The 20,936-nt window shown below is 41.2% G+C and overlaps 1 protein-coding gene across 8 annotated transcripts in view; it reads left to right on the top strand.

Annotated features, from left to right (window-relative positions):
* Positions 1 to 20,317, top strand: part of IL1RAPL2 (interleukin 1 receptor accessory protein like 2) — a 396,752-nt gene extending 376,435 nt beyond the window's left edge. For 7 of the 8 annotated variants that reach the window (XM_019290846.2, XM_039571946.1, XM_039571944.1 and 4 more), the window contains 3 exons: positions 3,324 to 3,467; positions 8,084 to 8,254; positions 16,931 to 20,317. In XM_019290846.2, the coding sequence (XP_019146391.1) occupies positions 3,324 to 3,467; positions 8,084 to 8,254; positions 16,931 to 17,628 (1,013 nt within the window). In that variant the 3' untranslated portion in view covers positions 17,629 to 20,317. The remainder of the gene's footprint in view (positions 1 to 3,323; positions 3,468 to 8,083; positions 8,255 to 16,930) is intronic. The other variant, XM_039571947.1, reaches the window with a different exon arrangement.
* Positions 20,318 to 20,936: the final 619 nt, after the last annotated feature.

Genomic DNA, 20,936 nt, shown 5'->3' with positions numbered 1-20,936 from the left:
CCATTGTCCTGTTTGTTATTTATTAAGTTCTCACAACTACTTGACCAAACTTTTCCTTTCTGCAAGTTGATTTAATTGCTTCTTATCCTAACTTTCTCCAGCTTGGATTTTACTGTAGATATTCATGAGCCAGGAAATACTACTGTATTTACTGAGCTGGGACAAGATTTAGGACTTGCAGAAAGCTGTTGACCAGTATCCTTTATGTGTGTCAAAGAAGGGATTTCTATTGCAATGTGCTGCAGCACAGAGCTCTCAGTCAGAGAAACCCCCCTCCCTCCAAACTCTTACCTGTTAAGAGCTGCATTACCCATGTTTGACAAAAGGCACTTATAGTTCTGTCTCCAGACCTGCCTTCTGCTCTGTTTTTATCTGGCTTCGATGAAAAACAGGAATAAACCCAAAATCTAAGTTGTAGATGTTGTATAAGAGTTTCTAGAGTTATTGTTCTGACATCAGGTGGTTATTTTTAGCACATACTTTTCTTTGAAAAAAAAGAAAAATTAGCTGTTCAAATGTTTCAGGTGAAGTATATTAAAGTCTCTTGCTGTATTAGTGGTACAGTCCCCACAAATCTTCAGGAGAATACAGGAGTGCTGTCTGCACAGCTCCAGTGTGGCAATAGCCCCAAAGCATGTGCCATCATTTAGGATTATTTTTATTGTTTGGGGTTTTCTCCTGTAAAAGAACCAAATCCAGCTTCAAACCCAAAGCTACCAATGCAAAGGCCGAATCAGACATGCTTCTAAGACCTGAACACAACTGTCTGCTGTCACATTCTTCTTTACTGACTTAATTAAAGACCACATTGTTACTTGCTTTCAAGCTGTTCAGAAATAAGCTCTGGACAATCCTGAGTTTGGTTTGCTTTAATTCTTTTTTTCTCTGTGCTGTCCTAGCATATTTGGTGCTCAAATTACATGGAAATGCAATATACACCCACTTGTCCCTTAGTTGTGGGAATAGTTCAGGATTCCCTTCAAATGAATTTGAAAACAGTCCAGTATTTTAGTGATTGAAGTCTACATAGTCTATAATATAACTGTTCTGAAAGACAAATAACTTGTAAGAAACTGCAGAATAAAGTCAGACCATGCTTTTAGTGGCAAGAAGTAGTGAATTGAGATAAAAATAAATATTATGATGACTTTTCCTCACGATTTATTTCAAGGCCTTTAATCAAGACATGCAAGGAACTAATTTTAGGGGGGGCAGGTTTGATACTGATACATTACTAAATTATGAGGAACTTCTAAAATGTATTTGTCTCTCATTCATTGGGTATTTATGAGACTTTTGCTATTTTAAACACCATGATCCTCTGTAATATGTGTAATATGTGTAATATGTTGTGGCAAGGTCTTTCTACATTGTTTTACATTAGAAACTATCAATATTATTATTTGCTATTTTTCGGTCACTGTAATAGCACAGAGACCAGATTCAACTTCTTGTCTAGTGTTCGATATGCTGCTTCCTTATTTATCTCAGTGAGGACCACTTGAGGAGGAAGGAATTAATCAGAGGCCAAGACTAAGTAGAGTAGGCAAGAAAATTGAACATCCTGGGTTTTTCTCATTGCCTCCACTTTGGAATGGAAATGAGGAGAGCTCAAAAGCCTTGGCTTTCTGCCTCCTTTTGTCTGTTCTCTAGGAGAGTTCATGGGGCAGAAGGACAAATACAGGACATGCAAAAGCTGTTTAATTTTGCCTTTTGAGCTGGATTTTGTGGGTTTGCTTAATACCCTGCCATTTCCCCCACAAAAGTGGACACAGCTCTGTGCTCCTGTGTGAGCTGCAAGGCTCAGCATATTCTCTCCTTCCAAGCTGGCAAGGCTTTGCCATCATCTCAGTTTCCTAGCAAAAAAGATTCAGTACAATAAAAACAAAATTCCCCTCAAAAGTGATTTTAACCAACTCTATTCTCCATTTGCCTAGATTTATCCCCCAGAGCACATGCAGGCTTTATCAGGCAGTGTAGTAAAAGTCCCATGAATTCCCTGTGTTCTCAGAGAGATTAAATAGCTATTATAATAGACTTTTCCATCTATTAGTCCATTACTTCTTGCCAGACAGACATCAGAGATACTGTAAACTGGGAATAGCTTGACATCTGATGTTAATTATTGAAATACAAGGCATGGCGAGGCAAGAATAACCCCCAAAGATATGCAACTAATTTGCTTTTTATCTTGAAAGTGATACAAATGACATATAAGTGATTTTTTCTGACCTAAGTTTTAGAAGCATAAAGATCACAAAAACTTTGTCTCGCCTGTATTAGTTTGACAACTTCTTGCTGTGTTTATCACAGGAGCAAATATCTTCATGACATCTTATCTGAGATGTCATGGCTGTGAGAGTCAAATTGTCATCCTCTGTCTTTTATGGCTAAGTAATATGCCAGGTGGTGTTAGGAGCAATATTACTTTCAGAGGACATTTTGGGATAAAGAGCAATGCTGTTCAAGTTAGTCTCTTGCATCAGATGGAGCTCTGGACTGGTATCCAAGGGGTTTTATCCCATTTTGTCATTGGTTTGCTGAATGACCTTGAACATGCTGCTTCTCTTTTTTAAGCCTCTGTTTCCCCAGCTGTAAAAAATGGATCACTGTGTTTGGATGCATTTGTGAAGTTCTTTGAGTTCTTGTGATATTTCCTAACAAAAGCATCTGAATAGGAAATTTTAACTAACACTACGTCCCATTAAAGTATAATGTGAACTCTACAAATAACATGAGAACTCTGTTAGCAGCCATCACAACTCAAAGTGGCTCTTTGCAGCCTGATATGTGCTCCTGGCTTCTTGTGTTATCTTGGGCTTCCTGCAAGCTCAACTCTTTTTCCAGTGATCAAGCTTAGCAGCTCACATCAGCTTGTGCACAGGCTTCACAAATATAAAACCAAAGCTGTCTAATTTGGCGGGGGACGGACTAGATCCTGCCCAATGGGGTACAATTTATCTGTTCTCACAGGCTGCATACGGCATTTGATGCACTCTGCCAATGCAGAAGTTTCAAATTCCACCAGCTCATTGAAAGTTGGTTAATCCTCTGTGTAACATCACTACATAGTTCCTGTGTAGGAGAATTACATGTATAGCCTCATATGCATTCTGGATTTCAGATGGTTATTTTAGATGGGCAGTAGATGGAGTAAATGAGTAAAGTTAAGTAATAGGTAATGGACAAAATTATTAGGCATTCTTAATGTTATGGTGGTTATAATTGGAAGCTGCACCATTTTATGTGGAATTGTACGGTGGATTAGAGAAAATAAAGCTTGGAAAGATCATAACCTTTTTGCCTTTCCTTGCTAATTTTAGATTTGATCTACAAAATAGAACTTGCTGGAGGACTGGGAGCCATCCTTCTTCTGCTTATTTTGCTCGTGACCATCTATAAGTGCTACAACATAGAGTTAATGCTGTTCTACAGACAGAACTTTGGAGGAGATGAAGCAGCTGATGGTAAGCAGTTGCACAGGAAACTCAATATATGCAATGAAAATATTTCAGAGAAACAAAGTGGCGAGATTGAAATGAATCCCAAAAGATACCTGCTGCTAGTTTAAACTACTAAGCACCCAACAGTGTAAAGCCCTAAGACTTTCTCCCAAAGCCTCCTGAGATCAATCTTTTCACAAAAATGTGACTGGGCTGTGCCATGAGCAAAAGGAAGCCAGAAGAATTGTTCATGAATCTGTTACAGAGGCTCACATGTCATCTGTGAACTCACTCCTCAGGGGAACTCTTTACATTTATGTGTCCAGTGCCACATGTTCCCAGGGTCCCTTCTCCTGAGATCCATAATGTATCTGAGCAGCCTTTCACTAGGTGTTCTTCATGAAACATTTTCATTGAATTGCCACCAGGCTTCCAGTGACCTTCTCTGACTAGTGAGAGGTGATTGTTTTGAGGCTAACTAGTTGCCTCAGTTAGTTGGGAGACTGTAAACAGCTTGGTGGGAATGGGCAGCTTGCCTTGGGAGTATGTTTAGGAATAAACTAGGCTGTTTTCCATTTTTCTTCCCCCACATTCCCTCTCACTATCATATATTCTGTTTGGTGCCTAATAGCAGGAATAGAGATCAGGAAACTTGCTCTTTCTCTATCCTCATGTATGACTGGAAAATGTAGAGGGATTCCTTGTGGAACAGGGGCATATGATCCCCCAGGACAGTCTGGACAGTCTGGGCACCCCAGGGCTGCTAAGGAAGAACCCCTGAAGGGGCCTCAGGCTGCAGACAGGCCTGAAAGACACCTGGCAGCCTTGAGAACCCTTGGCAAAGTTCCACACTGGTCGACTCCCCTGCTGCTTAGAGGCTGTCCCATGGGAATAGGGCGTGAATCTTTGTAAAGTAGATATGAGTGAGTGTAAGTAAAGATTAAAGGGAGCACGATGCTCAAATCGTATCAGTGTTTGTGTTGTGACTTCGGCCAGCTCCCCTGCATTCGGACCCCCCCCCGCCGCTAAACCTGGCGCCCAAACAGGGACCCGAGTGATTTTTTTTTTCTCTTGAATGCGGTAAGACTCCAAATCATTGTATCAGTGGTGGAGCCTGGGGAGCAGGAACGGGTGGTCTCAAAGCTGACTGAAGCCGGAGACCAGGTCTCAAAGCCAAGTGAAGCCGGAGACCGGAGCTCGCGTGGCCAAGCGGGTGCCCGCAGGTGAGAAGCTATGGAGTATGAAGCTGGAACTCGCCTCCTAGCCAGTATCCTCTCTAAGAGAGGTGAGACTATAGAGGATCGAGATCTTACTGACCTCGTTACGTGGGCCCGGGAACATGGATTTTTGAAATACACTTTGCTTTTGTTTTCGACCGAAGCATGGTGGGAAGTTGGGAACAAACTGTGGCTGTCCACAATTGAGGGTGGAAAAGAAGCTAAAGAAACTAAAGCTCTCAGATTAACTTGGAGAGCCGTGACTAACACGCTCGCAGAGATGAAAGCTGAGAGGACAGTGGCCGCGGCGGCCATGGAGGCTTTAGGGGGTGGTGGCTCCGGGAAGGAAACAGATGGGGGTCTTATGGAGCGGCGGCCGGAGACCAGGGCGGAGTCCAGGGTTGCACAATTCTTCAGGCTGACCACGGGCAGACCGATTAAGGGAACAGCAGCACCCATGCATTCCCTGCGGGAGTTGCTGGACTCAGCAGGGAAGGAAGTTACCCCTCCAATGTCTGAGGGAGAAATGGCTGCAAAGGCAGAAGCGCAGGCTCCCGACCTTTAATAGGCTTAATAGTATTTGGGTGTATTTTTTCTTGCCTTAAAGCGGGGCTGCGAAAGATCATCGACCAGGCCTGGGTTGCCCAAAAAGAAAACGGGGGATGTGTAGAGGGATTCCATGTGGAACAGGGGCATATGATCCCCCAGGACAGTCTGGACAGTCTGGGCACCCCAGGGCTGCTAAGGAAGAACCCCTGAAGGGGCCTCAGGCTGCAGACAGGCCTGAAAGACACCTGGCAGCAGGCAGCCTTGAGAACCCTTGGCAAAGTTCCACACTGGTCGGCTCCCCTGCTGCTTAGAGGCTGTCCCATGGGAATAGGGCGTGAATCTTTGTAAAGTAGATATAAGTGAGTGTAAGTAAAGATTAAAGGGAGCACGATGCTCAAATCGTATCGGTGTTTGTGTTGTGACTTCGGCCGGCTCCCCTGCATTCAGAAACCCCCCCCTGCTAAAGGAAAAAACTAAAATTATGCTTTTTCCATACTCTTAAGATACTGGTACCTAGGACAAAGGGAAGGGTGAAATTACGTGGTTTGGAAAGTACTTTACCTCAAACACTGTGGGATTATACCAACATAATATCCCTGGTTCACACCAACCAAAAGTGGTAACTTCCTCCAGCCTGCTTCAACTTATTTATCTTGTGTTTTCAGTGTGAAGCTGCTGCATTTTTACTCATGTAACTTCCTTGGTTCAATCACTTCTTAATTTATGAAACAATATTATTTTCTGGTTGTTTAGAGGAAGCCCCATGAGTACATAGGAGATTTTGTGTGCCTATAAATTTTGAAAACAACCTTTTATTTTTCCAGTGCATGATTGTAGACCTTTCACAGCTTTGTATCTTCTTCTGATCCTTCAGGATGAAAGATGGAGACAGAATGTTACAGAAGTCAAAGCATATATGGGGATGTTTGTTTCTTCTCATGTAGGCTGTAGTGGGAGCATACAAAGCTCCCATGAGCACTCAACTGTATAGATGCAATCACATGGTCATTTTCCACTCATATGTGTATTTCTGTAAAAAAGAAGATTTGGAACTCAACAGATCTGCTTTATTCCGATTTCTAAAAATATCCCACATAAGCAATGTTGGATGCACTCACTTCCTGTGTTGTGTGTAGCATTGCTTTTAGAGAAAATGACACTGAGGATTAAGGGACTCATTTAGGAAATGGCTCCAATCAGTGCTGCTTCCAGAGCCCCCACAGCAAGCAGTGGGTGAGTGTGGGCAGCTCCTTCTTCTCTGTCCTGGTACATGAAGCTTGTGAGGAGTGAGCTGAGACTGTGGAGCTGTAACACCAGTGCATGGGCTCCCAGGAGCCCCAAGGGAGCTGGTTCTGTCAACATCTTGCTCACTGACACTGTGAGCTGAGGTGACTGGAGAGGGCAGCTGTGCCCCCTACAGCTGCAGGGGCAGGAGGCTCAGGGACTGCTGGGTCTCACGGTGCTCCGCAGCCAGGAATGTCAGGGCACTGCTGCCTTCGCACAGCTCTCCAACCTTTGCAGGGATGGTGCCTCTGGGATCACTGGCATCTCTTAAAAGGTTTTGACAGGCTTCCTTATGGGCAGGGTGGCAGGTTTAGGACAGGCCTCCAAAGCTGGCTGGCCTGTTGATTTCAGAGGAATGTCAGCAAGCCAGGTGGACATCTTCCATCCTTCCCTACAGCCATGGTGACACTAGGCAAATTGCCTCTTACAAATATGTAATTATTCACATGCTTTGACTACAGCTCTGACCCTCATGGGTCTGGCTTTGTGTCAGGAATTATAAGTAACCATCAGTTCAAAGTCATCAAGAGTTATATTTTATTATGATCAGGTATTTGGGGTTTTTTCAGAAGATATTGATGAATTTTAACTGCTTTAATTATCTTTCATGTGCACTCTTCTTTACAGATAATTGGTACTCAGAAGCCCTCCATTCATGCAGTTTTGTTCTCACAACATTAACTATTTGATTTTTCATTTTCTGTAAATAATGGCAGCTGTGCTCTTCCCTGGAGACTGAATTGCTGAAGGTTGACTTTTTCAATATACTATTTTCCATTACTGCAGAGGAATACAAAGAGAAATGTCACTAAGACATGATCCCAGCATGGATCCCCAGCTCTGTAGTGGCACCACTTCTGTTCATGAGCTCTTAGCTCCATGTTTCAGAAGCAGAGCTGGAGACAAGCCCCAGTTCTGGGCAGGAGGAGGAGGAAGAGGAAGAGGAGAAGGAGTGTTGCCCTTTATGGGAGTTATTTGTCTCTCTTATAATGTGATCCTCAAGTATTTCAAATCTCCTGGATCAAGTGACCTCTAAAATTATGATATTGATTTTTAAAACTATGGGATTTTCTGAAAAAAAAATGCTTTGAGCTGTTTGTATTTGGCATTGTTTTCTGAATAGTCAGTATTCATTTGAATTAAGTCATGTCTTTTCTCACAATTACTTGTGGAAGGAAATATTCCTTGCTCAAAACTTTCCAGGCTCAAAACTTTTTCAAGCTCAAAACTTTAACATAATCCTAGCACTCTTGAGGAATAGAAGTTGAAAGAATTGCATTACAAATATGTAAAGGCTTAAAATAAAAGTTTCCACTTTAGTATTTGTATGAAAATTTTGCCCGTCATCTTTTCAACTGTAACACGTGTCTGACCACATGGAGCAGAGTTACTGCTCAACATGCAGAAGAAAACTGAAAGGATCCATGTGATTTCTGTCTGGAAGCCAGATTATATGTTCCTGTGAAAAGTCCCCATTTTGTTGGGAAATGCTTGGTGGTTTCAAGGCATAATTCAATTTCCCAGTACTCCCCTGAATTCCTTATAGTGTTCTTGCAAACAGCAGGCTGAACATGATTTGTTTTCTTACAGACAACAAGGAATATGATGCTTATCTTTCATACACCAAAGTGGATCCTGATGCGTTAGATCGTGATAATAATGAAGAGGAGCAGTTTGCACTTGAAATTCTGCCAGATGTTCTAGAAAAGCACTATGGATATAAGCTCTTCATTCCAGATAGGGACCTGGTCCCTAGTGGAAGTAAGTATTTCTGACCTTTCAGTTTTATTTCTGTCTGATGTGTCACAAAGACCTGGACTAGGTGAAAAGTACTAGATATGGAAAACCTTGGGAAGTGGTTGCAAAGATTGGAAAAGTTTCCTCAGCACTGCGACTTTGAGCTCGCTGTTGGAGCTTGTTCCTGCACTGCTGAAATCAGAGGGAACTGCCATTGATTTCAGTGGAGGCAGGAGCTGGACCTTCCTACAGGGAAGGCTGCAGCACTGCAAGCAATACCAAGTCCAAATGTCTACATCAAACACAGGTAACTAAGCAGGAAGTTTTCTAACAGGATTTTATCATCTCTGTTACATGATTGAAAATGGGATTTTTTTTTTCAGTGATTAGTTGTTTATCTACAGCAGCTTTACAAGTAAAAGTCATCTTTTCTATTGTCTTTTGGGTTTTTCCTTAACTTGGAGATCTCATAAAGATCTAAACAGTTTCCCCATTAATGGTAAAGGTACGATTTCTTCATTAAAATTTTGACTAAGTATTGAATTCTGAGCAGTGTGGGCATCATGTAAGTCACTGATATTGTGTAAGTAATACTAATTGTTCAGAGGACTGTGTATAGCCCTGTGAGCTGATGCTGTTTTCCATGCTGATAGTGAAATAGAGTTGTCCATTTCAAATCTGTTTTGCTGCCACATCTGAAGATTCAGCAGCACCTTTTGATGTTTCTACCAATGGTCAGTGCTTTCCTATGGTAGTTATGGCATTTCTTCTACCAGACTGATTTTTGAGCAAGCCAAAAAGACCATGAATCATATCCATTGTGTTGATGAATTTTGAATGCACAGTATGGTTACTGTAATATCACACTTATATGAAGTGCTACCCTTGTGAAAAATCAGCTTTTTTTTTTACAAATTCCATCTCCAAATCACTTTCATAAAAGCAATAGAAGAGAACATGAACTTCTCTCTGTATGTGCTACTGTGTAGGAAACACGAACAACAGAACAAAGCAATGGCTGTAGTGGAGCAGATGTCCCCAAACGTGGAACAGCTCGAGCTTAGCTGCATTACAACCTGCCTGCCAAAAGACTTGAAACTGCCGCCTCACTGTGCCAAACCCCAGTGCCTGACCCAAAAGTTAGAGCCTGTTTCTTCTCTGGCATTTGAGAGTGCTGGAAACAGAGCTCTGAAGCCTTGACCACAGGGAAAGAGGAGTCAGAGCCTCACCAGAGATCATGCAAAGTCCTGTGCAGGGGGCTTGAATTTATCACATGCATTTACAACTCCTAGTTCAGAGCTGATTTGCTTTTGCCCCTGCAAGGTGTAAGTTTGTCTGCCGTAGTGACAAATTCCAGAAAGGCAACTTGGCTTATAGCTTTCTTATTTCTTACAGTACAAGCAAGTTATATCAAATTTTTAGATATTATTAAGAGAAAATACATCTTTTTGTGGTAAAAACCACAGAATTCTTGTAACTAGTTGTTTCATATCCAGCAATATAGCAGTTATACATAGCAATTATGCAAGTGAACTAAGAAGTTTAAAGTTAACCCTTCAATGATAACTATGCTAAAGCATAGATTAATCTGAAATGAGTTTCTTTTTTCCGATTGTTGTACCAGCCAGCACGGTATTTTATTTTTGTCTATTTTTGTCAGCAAGGTGCTCAGCAAATACTTGCCATCACTTTGGGTATTCATTAAACCTCTCCTGAAAATGTAGGGTACCTGAAAATGTCAGTTCTCATTTATGAGTATTCACAGATTTAATCCTTCTTCTTTCCTCTCAAACTCACTTCTTCAGTATTATGAAAAGGCCTGATTCTAATACATGGAGCTAGAACATAGAATACAAGAACACCTAATCAGACATAATGACACAGCAGAATAAAATGTGGCGCTTAAATGAGTGTGATTTGCATACTTTAGCTTTGAAAAAGATATGGGGGAAAGCACTTTATTTCAAGAAGGGCTAGAGTGAGGGTGAGGGGATGGGGAAGGAGGGAAGACTTGGCCTCCTGCATTTGTGAGCTCTCCATGTGCCCTGGAGTAGTGGAACATGGCTGTGTTCTGCCTAATACTCACCACTCTCACAAGGACTTGCAGTACTTATTGAAGGCAGTGTGATGTGGAATGGACTGGCTAGAAACTTCAGAGGTAAACATAACGTATTTTAGAGTGACTGAGTCAAAAAGTGGCGGATGTGACAAAACATATAGCTCTCCAGGGTAGATTTCTATAAAAAACTGGGGTGTTGATCACAGCTATCGTTTTATTTTAGGAAATATCTCTTCTCACATTTGCTTCACTTCCTCATCTTTCAGTGTAAATTACTTTCATCAATGTACTCGTTTCCCACTCTGCTCTGATGTGTGTCTTCTCTATCCTGTGTACCTTGGTGTGTGTCACCTCAGTAGTGCAGCCAGGAGCTGTGTACAGCAGGTGCTTCCTGCAATCCCTGCAGTTGTGAGGAGCTGCCACGGGAGGGTGTGCATCATTCGCTTCCTTCTTGGCATGCAGCAGCTCATACAGCTGCTCCGTGCATTTGAGAGCAGACAAAAAATAGATTTGTTAAATAGTATTTCATTAATTTTCTTGCGCAGTTCTCCAAACAACCTAAAAAGCTGACTTTGGGAAACTTCAAGGGACAAGTTTGATTGTGTTTTTGTCCAGCTGGCTCATCGCTAACCTCTGGGGAAAAGCTGTGATGGGCTCTGCATGTCCCTGTGTAGCCGAGGGGGAGATTACAGCCAGATGTGCTGTGGCTGGGACACACCCACCTTCTCCAAAGGGGAAGGACGAGCTCTGCTTTCAGCTCTGCGCTGGGAACCGTCTGGTTCAGGGATGTCCATGGAGCAACTGCTGCTGTCCCCAGGAGAACAGAGGTGGTGGCTGTGGGGACTAAGGCCACCTCTCCACCACTGGGAAGCAGATCCCAGGGTTCAGGTCAGACAGGGCTGAGTCATGTTTTGCAGTTGGTTTCTGAGCTCTGCCAGGATGCAAATTTTATCCCAGTGGAGCATTTTGTCCTACTGGGAGGGAGAACCACCATGAAGGATGCCAACGGCCTCAGCGATGCCCATCACACAGTGGCCAGCAAGGACCTTTGTGATGACTCTTGGTGCTGCCTGAGAGCAGCGTGGATGGATCCAACTCCCTGAACTGGCGAGATAGAAAAGAATCCTACATGGCCATGCTGGCTGGGAGGCAAGAGGGGCAACCCAGCAGGGAGTCATGGCAATGTAGACCAAGTTTGTAACCCAGGAACTGAGTTGCATGTTATGGGAAGTACTGTATTAGCTATTCTTTCTTAAAGATTATTCTTTGGTCTTAACAGAATGAGTGTTCTTCATTCTGTTGAAGCTGACAGCACACACACCTCCCTACCCAAGTAACTTAGGTGTAATTGGACAAGTTAACCTGCATAAGGAGGCTGTGATCCCTGAGATGCACTTGCAGTTGTTACTGAATTCCTTAGCAGGTCTCATTACTTTCACCCTATTCATTTTCAGAGCTCTTTTAACAAACCTTTTCCCACAACAAAAACTCTGAAGCTCTGTGAGTTTTTCTAATTCAGTGTTAGAAGACCTGAGGAGATGAAGTAGTTGGCAGGGGGTTAAAAGGAAGAGTTATGTTTTCACCTGAGCTATTTTTTGTCTTGCCAAGGATGATGTCTGCAGAGAAAAATATATATTTGCACTTCACTCTTCTAAAATCAGGACTATATCAGAGGAAGGTACTTTTCTCCATGGTTTCTGCAAATTATTTTAAAACCTGAAAGTGAAGAAGTAAAAATTGTCAAGTTAGACTTTTAATACCAGCAATACATATCTATTAGAGCATCATCTAGTTCTCTAAGCATATGTGCATTTGATCTTGACAGGAATGAAAAAACACCAACAATTCACTCCAGCTCAGCCCAGGGTATGAAGATCAGGCAGTGAAGAGAACAACAGTGATAGAATAAAAATATTTGTTTACCTGAAAAGTGAGAAGTTCTCAGCACAAGGGGAGAGTGTCTAAAGCATGTGATAAAAAGCACATGACAGTCAACATTGCAGTTTTGGCACTTTGTAGTTTTGTCTGCCCATGTGTGTGGTTTTTGCCTGGTGATTTCCAGCTTCTTGGGTTCCTGCATGAAGAAAACCCAGTTGGACCATGTGTCTAGGTTTCCCAATGAGCCTTAATTAGGTATGGGAGACCATTTCTTTGGAACAGGAATACAGTATCCAGGTCCACAAACTCCTTCCAGAAGTCCCTGGTTGTCTGCTCTGTATGAATCTTACTTTTAATGTCTGGCATGGGCAGGGTAGCAGGGATACACACAGATGACAGCTGAAAGAGGAAGAAATATGAACAAAAGGCAGAAGGGCTGGCTGTCCTGTTGTGCACTAATCTGCACTTGTTTCTTTATGTTGTACTCATCAGCTGTCCCTCAGCTCATCTGGGGCTTGGGCTCTCTCTGGGAAGGGGCCATTACTCTGCTCTGTGTTTCAGCTGTTCTGGTCCAAGCTAAGATAAGCAAAACATATTTAATAAATAGGAAAAGCAAGACACACAATCATTGGTGTTATAATAAAGTAATCAGACTCAGGGTTTGGGAACTATTCAGTTAGGAAACCAGAACTGAATTACTCTTCTGTAAATAACTTTCTCAAGTGATGGTCACACTGCCAAACACAGAAAGGCTAGTTATTTTCAGAGTGCCAGGAACCAGCCAGCATGGATTGGATGGTAGATACTCTTTGGTTCTTGTAGTGCTGCAAACCATGTTTCCCAAAAATATCCATAGGACTTTATATGGTTTCTAGTGTTTTTTCCTTCTCCCTCAACTTCTTCTGCAAAGCATCTAAATCTGGTTAGTCAGTCATTTCTTTGTGTAAGCAACTCTGTGCCAATAGTTTTCATTGATTTCCTTGCTCCTAGTCTGCTTGCATACTAGGTTTCCTTCCAGCCTGTGGTTAATGTAGCTCATTCAGGATTCCATAGGCAGTTCCACATGATTTAATTGCAAATGGGATGCATCTCTTGGAATTCTCTTCTTCAGTGCTTTGAACTACAGTTCAGCATTGTTACACGTAGACTGTGTTTGGCAAGGACATACTTGCTGTCCAGTGATATGTCTCCATTACTCAAGGGCAGCCATACAAAAACAATGTTTGGGTTTGGGTATAACACTTCTTGCTGTCCATTCCTCCTTGGGCGTTGCACTGAACGTGATGCAAGTTACTGATAGAGCCACTCACAATGTAAACTTATTTTTTACCTATGGGAATTGCTAACATTTTGAGAACAGTTTTGTACCATACTGCCAAATAGTGTTTCAAGGAGGGGGGAATATGGTCAAAATTTAAAATGTGCTTTTTCAGTAAAATCAAGTGAGTTCATTCTAATGCTGACACATTATTTTTACATTCTAATTTATGATAAAATACAGTTCCTGGGACTTAAAAGTGAATAATTCCATACTGACTTTGTCAAGACAATTTTTTTTTCTCCCCTTATCATTGAAGTTGACACCTCCTGCAGCAAAAGTGAAGTTACAGCAAAGTTATATTTATCTGATGGAAATACGTTGCTCTGGAATTTTACAGTTGATCGTAGTTGGTGACATTATTCGTGAAGTCCCCATTCAGTTTTTTTCTTGTAAATGAAACAGAGCCATTGCCTGACAATAATTCTTAGCTTACTGGAAAGGTGAAAGCAACCCTTTCTCCATCCCACATTGTAATATAGATTGCTTGGAGTTAGTACCTTCTAATGGACTGAACGCTTGAGACAGACAACTGAACCTGTGGTATTTTGGGAAGTCTCCAATTCTGAAGTAAAAGGAGAGCAGATGATTTAGCAATTCAGAGGTTTATGCAGTCAGATTGGTACCACTGGGAAAAACAGAGCTGGAATTTCCAGAGACAGGAATCTGTCTCCCCATGCTTTTCTTCACAGAAGTGTTCAAGTTGTGCAAATTTGACATATTGTAGAGTGCACCCAATGGAACCACAGGCTCCAGGAAAATTGTCACCTGCCTTCGGTAGTAGTCCCAAGCTGGAGTTAGTGGGAGTACTAAGTACTTCTGGACCAGATGGCTGGAAATTCGGGGTTCCAGTTTCTTGTAACTCAGTGTACTTTATCCTCAGTGCATCAACAGGTCCCCTGTTCATTGGCCACATCTACTAGTGACCAGCTCCAAATGTGGAATTTGAGGGATCACCTCATGATGGTTTGTGGTTTGTGAAGGTGTTCATTAGTCAGCTGAGGACAGAGCTCTAACCTGTAGCAGTACCCGGTAAGGAAGGAGGGCATCCAAAAGAGACATGAGAAGCACACAGGAGAGAAATGTCCACCTAAGAAAATAGGGAATTTCTCCCATCTTCTTCCCACCCTGTTCGCCCAAAGCGAAGGCTGACAACTTTTTGATTGTGATGGTATGACGGATTATTGCTGGGGTATTGCTATTGAAATGATTGGTGCTGGATATTTGAAGAGACTAAAGTGGAGTGATTTTTTTGTTTGTTTTGTTGGTTTGTGTTTTTTCTCAGTTGGATGCATTTGAATATGCATGGCCATGCTCAGCACTACCCTGGACATACGATACTGCCCAGTATTGTGTCCTGCAGAGAACTGTCTTGTGCATAGCAGTGTTCTGAGTTGTTTGGAGGAGGGATGAATATGTCTCAGGAAAGATGCATGATAGTTTGTTGTTTTACTGTATCTTGCAGATTCAACCTCTAATGATGAAGCTTCCCACCTAAATTCTTTCTTTTTGGGAGCAGAAAGAAAGGAAGAAAATGAAGAGTCTGAGCTGTTGATACATTGGGATAATATCTTTCCATTGTATTGAACATTTCTACCTTTCCTTAAGTTTTGTTTCACCAGTTCTGCTTATCATTTTCTCATTGTTGCTGATTCTCTCCCCGCTCCACTGCCTCTCCCATGGATTTTAATGTTTAATTTTTTCATTAATGAGTAACTATTTTACACAGAACAATGTGGGGGTTTTCCTCATAAAGTATTTCAAGAAAAAAAAAACCCTGTAAATGCTGCATGATTAAAAAGTCATAAACCATTAACTAAAAGTCAGGATTGTTGCATAGACATTTGTAATATATGTGTATGTCTTAAATTTTTGCGTGTCTGTGGGATGTTTGCAACTGCCTCTTTTTTCCATTTGTGAAAGAAATTCTTCTTGCTGCTAAGTGGTGAAATAAAACATTGGTAAAGGCAGATTCGATGCTAACTATGCCTTCAGTCTCATGAAAATAATCTATTTTAGAATGTTCCTGTTGGCCTATTTTGTAGCTATTTACTAGAAGTGGTGTGAATAAGCATGCTGTGGTATGGTGCCTGGGACTATAAAATGAGTCTTGCAGTAACAGATGTTGATTATGTTGTTTGTAACTATTGTTCCTGCTGAGGGCAGATGTGTAAGAGAGGTCCTGCCCTGTGCTGAGTAAAGATCTGTTCTGTGCAGCTCTTGTGTCCAAGTCTTCATTTCTAACACGTGCTTCTTCTCTGTTGTCAGGCAGCACATTTCCAGTAGCATGGTCAAGAGGTTCATGTAGTTTAAAAACACAAAGATATCCTGTCTCAAAGCTTGCAGTTATAATGCTGTGCAACTAATGAACATTTTCTGCCCTTAGTGATTTTGTTCAAGGGATTTAATTTTTCTGGTCTTGACCCAAAACCCATTGAAGTTTGTTGAAGTCTGTTCATTTGAATGGGTTTTGGATCAGGTCTGTAAGTAGATCTCTTTCCCATCCTGTTCCATGTCAGCCCATGTATTTGGCTTCTCTTCCCTACCATCCCTGGGATAAGTGAAACTCAGGGATCCAAGTCCAATTTCACGAATATTTTGAAGTTCCGTAAACTGGCATCGTGGACCTTCTGATGGGCTGGCATTTCTGCTTACACTGATTGCTTGCAACTACTTGGCATGCATGAATAAAAGAATTCTACTACTTTCTTTGTCACTGATGTCTGAACAAATAAATACTTCCAATATGTTTAAATTTTCCATTTGCTCCTGTCACTTGTGAAGTTTCTGTTAATACCTTGGGGTACATAGAAGCACAGGTTTGTGATACTAAAACAGACCACTGGGCCACAGAGAATGTTCTTATGTTTTTGTGGTCAATACCTGAAGAAGAAAAAACTACCGTGATGCTTCTATGCAATAGCACAAGTTCTGCATGTGATGAGGGTTCATTTCTTTTTGAGCTTTTGCAAGTTATGGTTCATACACCCTGCAGCACCCTCATGTCTTTGCATCTGGAACATGGGAACTGCTTCCCAGAGCGTGCTTCCCTCAGCACGGTGTTAATCACAACCAATGTTAATGTTAGAATTTACACAAACATTACATTGATCTTGACCTGTATTTTTTTCACTAAGTGAACTGTGTGTTTCTATTCACTAATGCACCTACACAGCAAGGGTGTTAAGCCATTCTGCTGCAATGAACAGGGAAAAATAGCAAAGCATGGAGGATGTTATTAAGGAGTTTTCTATGTGTACTCCATAAATAGAAATATTTTCTGATACACAATCCTATTTTTGTTGGAGTATATTGAAATGCCCATTGTTTTAAATGGTGTGGATCAGTAAACTGTAGGATTTTGTTATACTTGATTGCAAGCCTGATGTTTTAATACAATAGACTTCTTTATTCTTTACTCTTTCTCTCTTTCTATAATTTGTAGCCTACATTGAAGATCTCACAAGATGTGTTGAGCAAAGCAGAAGACTCATTATCGTGTTAACTCCAGACTATGTTCTCAGGAGAGGATGGAGTATTTTTGAGATGGAAAACAGACTCCATAACATGCTAGTCAGTGGAGAAATCAAAGTTATTTTGATTGAGTGTACTGAATTAAAAGGGAAGGTGAATTATCATGAAGTGGAATCATTAAAGCACACCATCAAACTTCTCTCAGTGGTCAAGTGGAAAGGACCAAAAAGCAGCAAACTGAATTCTAAGTTTTGGAAGCGCCTAGTCTTTGAAATGCCAGGGAAGAAAAAGGAGGTGGTGTCTCGGCATCAGGTCCTGGATTCTGCAGAGCAGGGCCTCTTTGGAGACCTCCAGACTGTGCCCTCTCTTGCCGTCACAGGCACTTCTGCCACGCTGGTGGAGTCGCGGGCAGATTTAACCGATTACCAGCAGGCAGACTCTGTGCACATGAGACACTACTGCAGAGGGTACGAGTACGACGTGTCCGCAGCCACGCTGCCCATCGCCTCCATCACCAACCACCACACGTACTGTAACATCCCCCTGTCGCTCCTCAACGGACAGCTACCTCTGAACAACGCCGCCAAGGACCCCCAGGAGTTCCACAGGAACAACCCCTTGCTACCTTTATCAGCCAAGGAGCTCAGCTTCACCAGTGATATCTGGTAGTGAACATCAGGGCTCTTTAGAGATGCTTTATGGCCGTCATGAAGACAAGTCTGTAAAGAACTTTGCCCTAAACACCATGGGGTGAGAAAACCTATTCGAAGCAGCAGCACACTTGTTTGCTTTTCTACTTGAACTTTTTTGTTTACATTTACAAATTATTGACGAAGGGGGCATTCTTTTGTAACTCAGTAATGTCCTTCCTGTCTTTTAATGTACAGTTTTATTGCTTCTTTAAAAAGGACAGGGGAGAGAAAAAACTCATCCTGTCACTTTACAGTCGGTTTACAGTCTGGGGTGGATAAAAGGTCACTGTATACAATCTCCAACATCCATATATATTTAAGTAACAGTATTTGAAATACACAGAAGTTGTTGGGTTTTTCATATGGACTTCAGTACAGTTTGAAATTCTAATCATGCCACAAAAATTATTATCTCCTGCACAGACCACAAGGGGTGAATCATCCTGAAAAGGAAGGAGGAGGAAACCTTCCTGGTAACATTGTCTTGCAAATACTTCTTAGAAGATGCCCAGCTGAAACAATGCAGATGAAGCTTTATCAATGAAGTGCATAGTAGCAGTTACTACAAAATAAATCACCTGCTCCCATCAGCATCTCTTCATTTTATTATTGAAGGATGTTGTATTCCTAGTCAATGGTTAGCAATGTGGTTTTATTAAACAACTTACTAGAATACTGGAAGATGTTTAGGAGGATGTAAAAAAATTTTTTTCTGTCAACTATAGATTATTTCACAATTTTTGCAGATTTTTAATGACTTTTTCCAAGTGGTTTAAATATAAATTTAGCTGTCTAATGGCCAGTTCATTAATATGAAATTTCTTAAGATCTAAGATTTGTAGTAAAGTAATTTTATGTAGTATTTTTTTTCCAAAACCAGTAGTTACAATTTGAAATTAACCTTTTTTTGTGAGAACATCAGCAATAGAAAAGAAGTACTACAGCAATATTCAGAGATTAAGTGCTAAATTATTCAGGTTTACTAGTAAGTCTGACTCCTGTTGCAGTGATAATCACCTGAAACAGTTTTCTCTCTTGTTTGTCTACCTGCCAATTTATGTATCTTTTAAATATGGCAGAAGCAGGTATATTTCTGCTGTCTGTGCAACTAGTGAAAAGTGATATTTTTAAGCAACTGGTAAGGTTGTTCATTTCACACTTGTGTGAGTGATCCCATCAGTCAAATAGGATACTGTCATTTAGCTCTCTTGAATGGCATTCCTGCTGCTAGTGGATGAGAATTGTTACACAAGTGCTCAGCATCAGGCATTGCTGCTCAGCAAGTACCAGTGTGTTTCATGGAGATTTCCATACTCAGCTGATTAAGGATTGCAGGGTCAGGCAATGGAGACAACTGTATTAAAGGAAAAAAGCTCCAAATAATGAAGGCAAAATCCAGTTTTGCAGTTTTTGGCATGGCTCTAATTAAAACACAGCAGACATGAGAGTTTTGTCTCAATAAGATCTGCTGGAGCAAGTTCCCAAAAATATTTTTATGGCAGGCAACCCTGCCTGTGCTTCAGTATGTCTTTACCATTGTTTGCTTTGATTGCATGAATAAAAGTTAGCACTCTGCACTCAGCTGCCTGTGGTTTCATCAGCAAACAAGCTCAGTAAATCCTTGACATTTTGCAGTGGTTCCTGAATTGTACCTAAATTGTAAATTGTCAAATGGAAACAAGCACTGACCTAAGACTGAAAAGGTATCCAGAATTGGCTCAAAGGCCATGAAAATGATCTCAAATGTGCAATAATTCATAGAGGTCAGTATTTTTCCATTGCTTCTTTCCCAGTTCTTTATTCTGTGCCCTCCTTCACCAGTTATTGTCAGTAAGATTTTTCATTAGGTTCTAAATAATACATGTTTCTCTCATTTTTTTCTAATGTTATTATGCATTTGACACTAACACTGAAAATGGAAATCTAGGAAAGATATTAATTTATTACACAGTATAGAACTATAACTTGCTCTTTTGTGAAGTTAAGTTCCAAACATATAGGTGTTTAATAGATGTATTTTTCTACTGAGAAAGAAAGTGATTTTACCTCCATTATAAATACATGTATTTCAACCTCCTTCCAAAAATTTACAAAATTTGCACTGTTTTATAAGTGTTACAGACTGTGTTTACACCGGCTATGTTCTTTAATGCAAAGTGTAATTTAAAAAGAAAAAAAAAACAGAAAAACAATCCTAAAAGAAAACCCTGCATGAAAAGAGCTGCGTATGTTTAAATGAAAAGCTGTACTTTTCATTATTTTCCTTCCCACATTACTCTAGAATCTGATAATTCACATAGAATGTTCAGTGAGATTTTAAACCTGCTAGTTCTGTATTAAGCATGCAATCAAAAAAAAAAAAAAAAGAAAGAAAAGAAAAGAAAAAAACATGCAGGTTGGTCTGCTTCTCTTATTTACAAGGATTTAATATGGGTAACAAATTCATTTACCTGATGATAATATGTCTCAGAGCAGTAGTATTCTAAAGCAAAATGCAATCATGTTTGTATTGAGGAAACATGAAAAGAACAGGTTTTCTGTCATTTTGCAAAAGCACACTGAGTGTCTGTGTATCGATACCTTTTAGTTATAGATGCCAAGTTACAATCTGCTTTCAGATTTCGAAGTGTATATTGAGTACTGCAACAATATATACATGAATCAGACCTGCCTGTACCCCTCTGCTTTTAGTGTGGGGCTGGGGACCTGAGCCTGGGGGGCCTCTTGTTGACTCAGTTTTGTGTGATACCAGTACAGAATCATAGAATTGTTTAGATTGGGAAAGATCTCTAAAATTGTTGGCTCCAACCGTTAACCCAGCACTGCCAAGCTCGCCACTAACCCATGTCCCCAGGTGCCACAGCCACATGTTTTTTATATACCTCCAGGGATGGCAACTCCACCACTTGCCTGGGCAGCCTGTGCCAGTTCTTGACAACCCTTTCAGTGAATAAATTTTTCCTAATCCAATCTAAGCCTCCCATGGCACAACTTGAGGCCATTTCTTCGTGTCCTGTTCCTTGTTACTTGGGAGAAGAGACTAAGCCACACCTGGCTACACTCTCCTTTCATGGAGTTGTAGAGAGTGAGAAGGTCACCCCTGAACCTCCTTTTCTCCAGGCTGAGCCCCCCCAGCTCCCTCAGCTGCTCCTCATCAGACTTGTGCTCCAGACCTTTCCACAGCTCTGCTGTCCTTCTCTGGACATGCTTGAGCCCCCTCTATGACATGCAAGAGGCCAAGTGTTTCCATAGGTAACACTTAAGGGTCTGGAAAATCCCTGTCAA

This window comes from Corvus cornix, chromosome 4A (assembly GCF_000738735.6).
Source record: "Corvus cornix cornix isolate S_Up_H32 chromosome 4A, ASM73873v5, whole genome shotgun sequence".
In the NCBI taxonomy this organism is placed as follows: Eukaryota; Metazoa; Chordata; class Aves; order Passeriformes; family Corvidae; genus Corvus; species Corvus cornix.
This window is presented reverse-complemented; position numbering and strand designations above follow the sequence as displayed.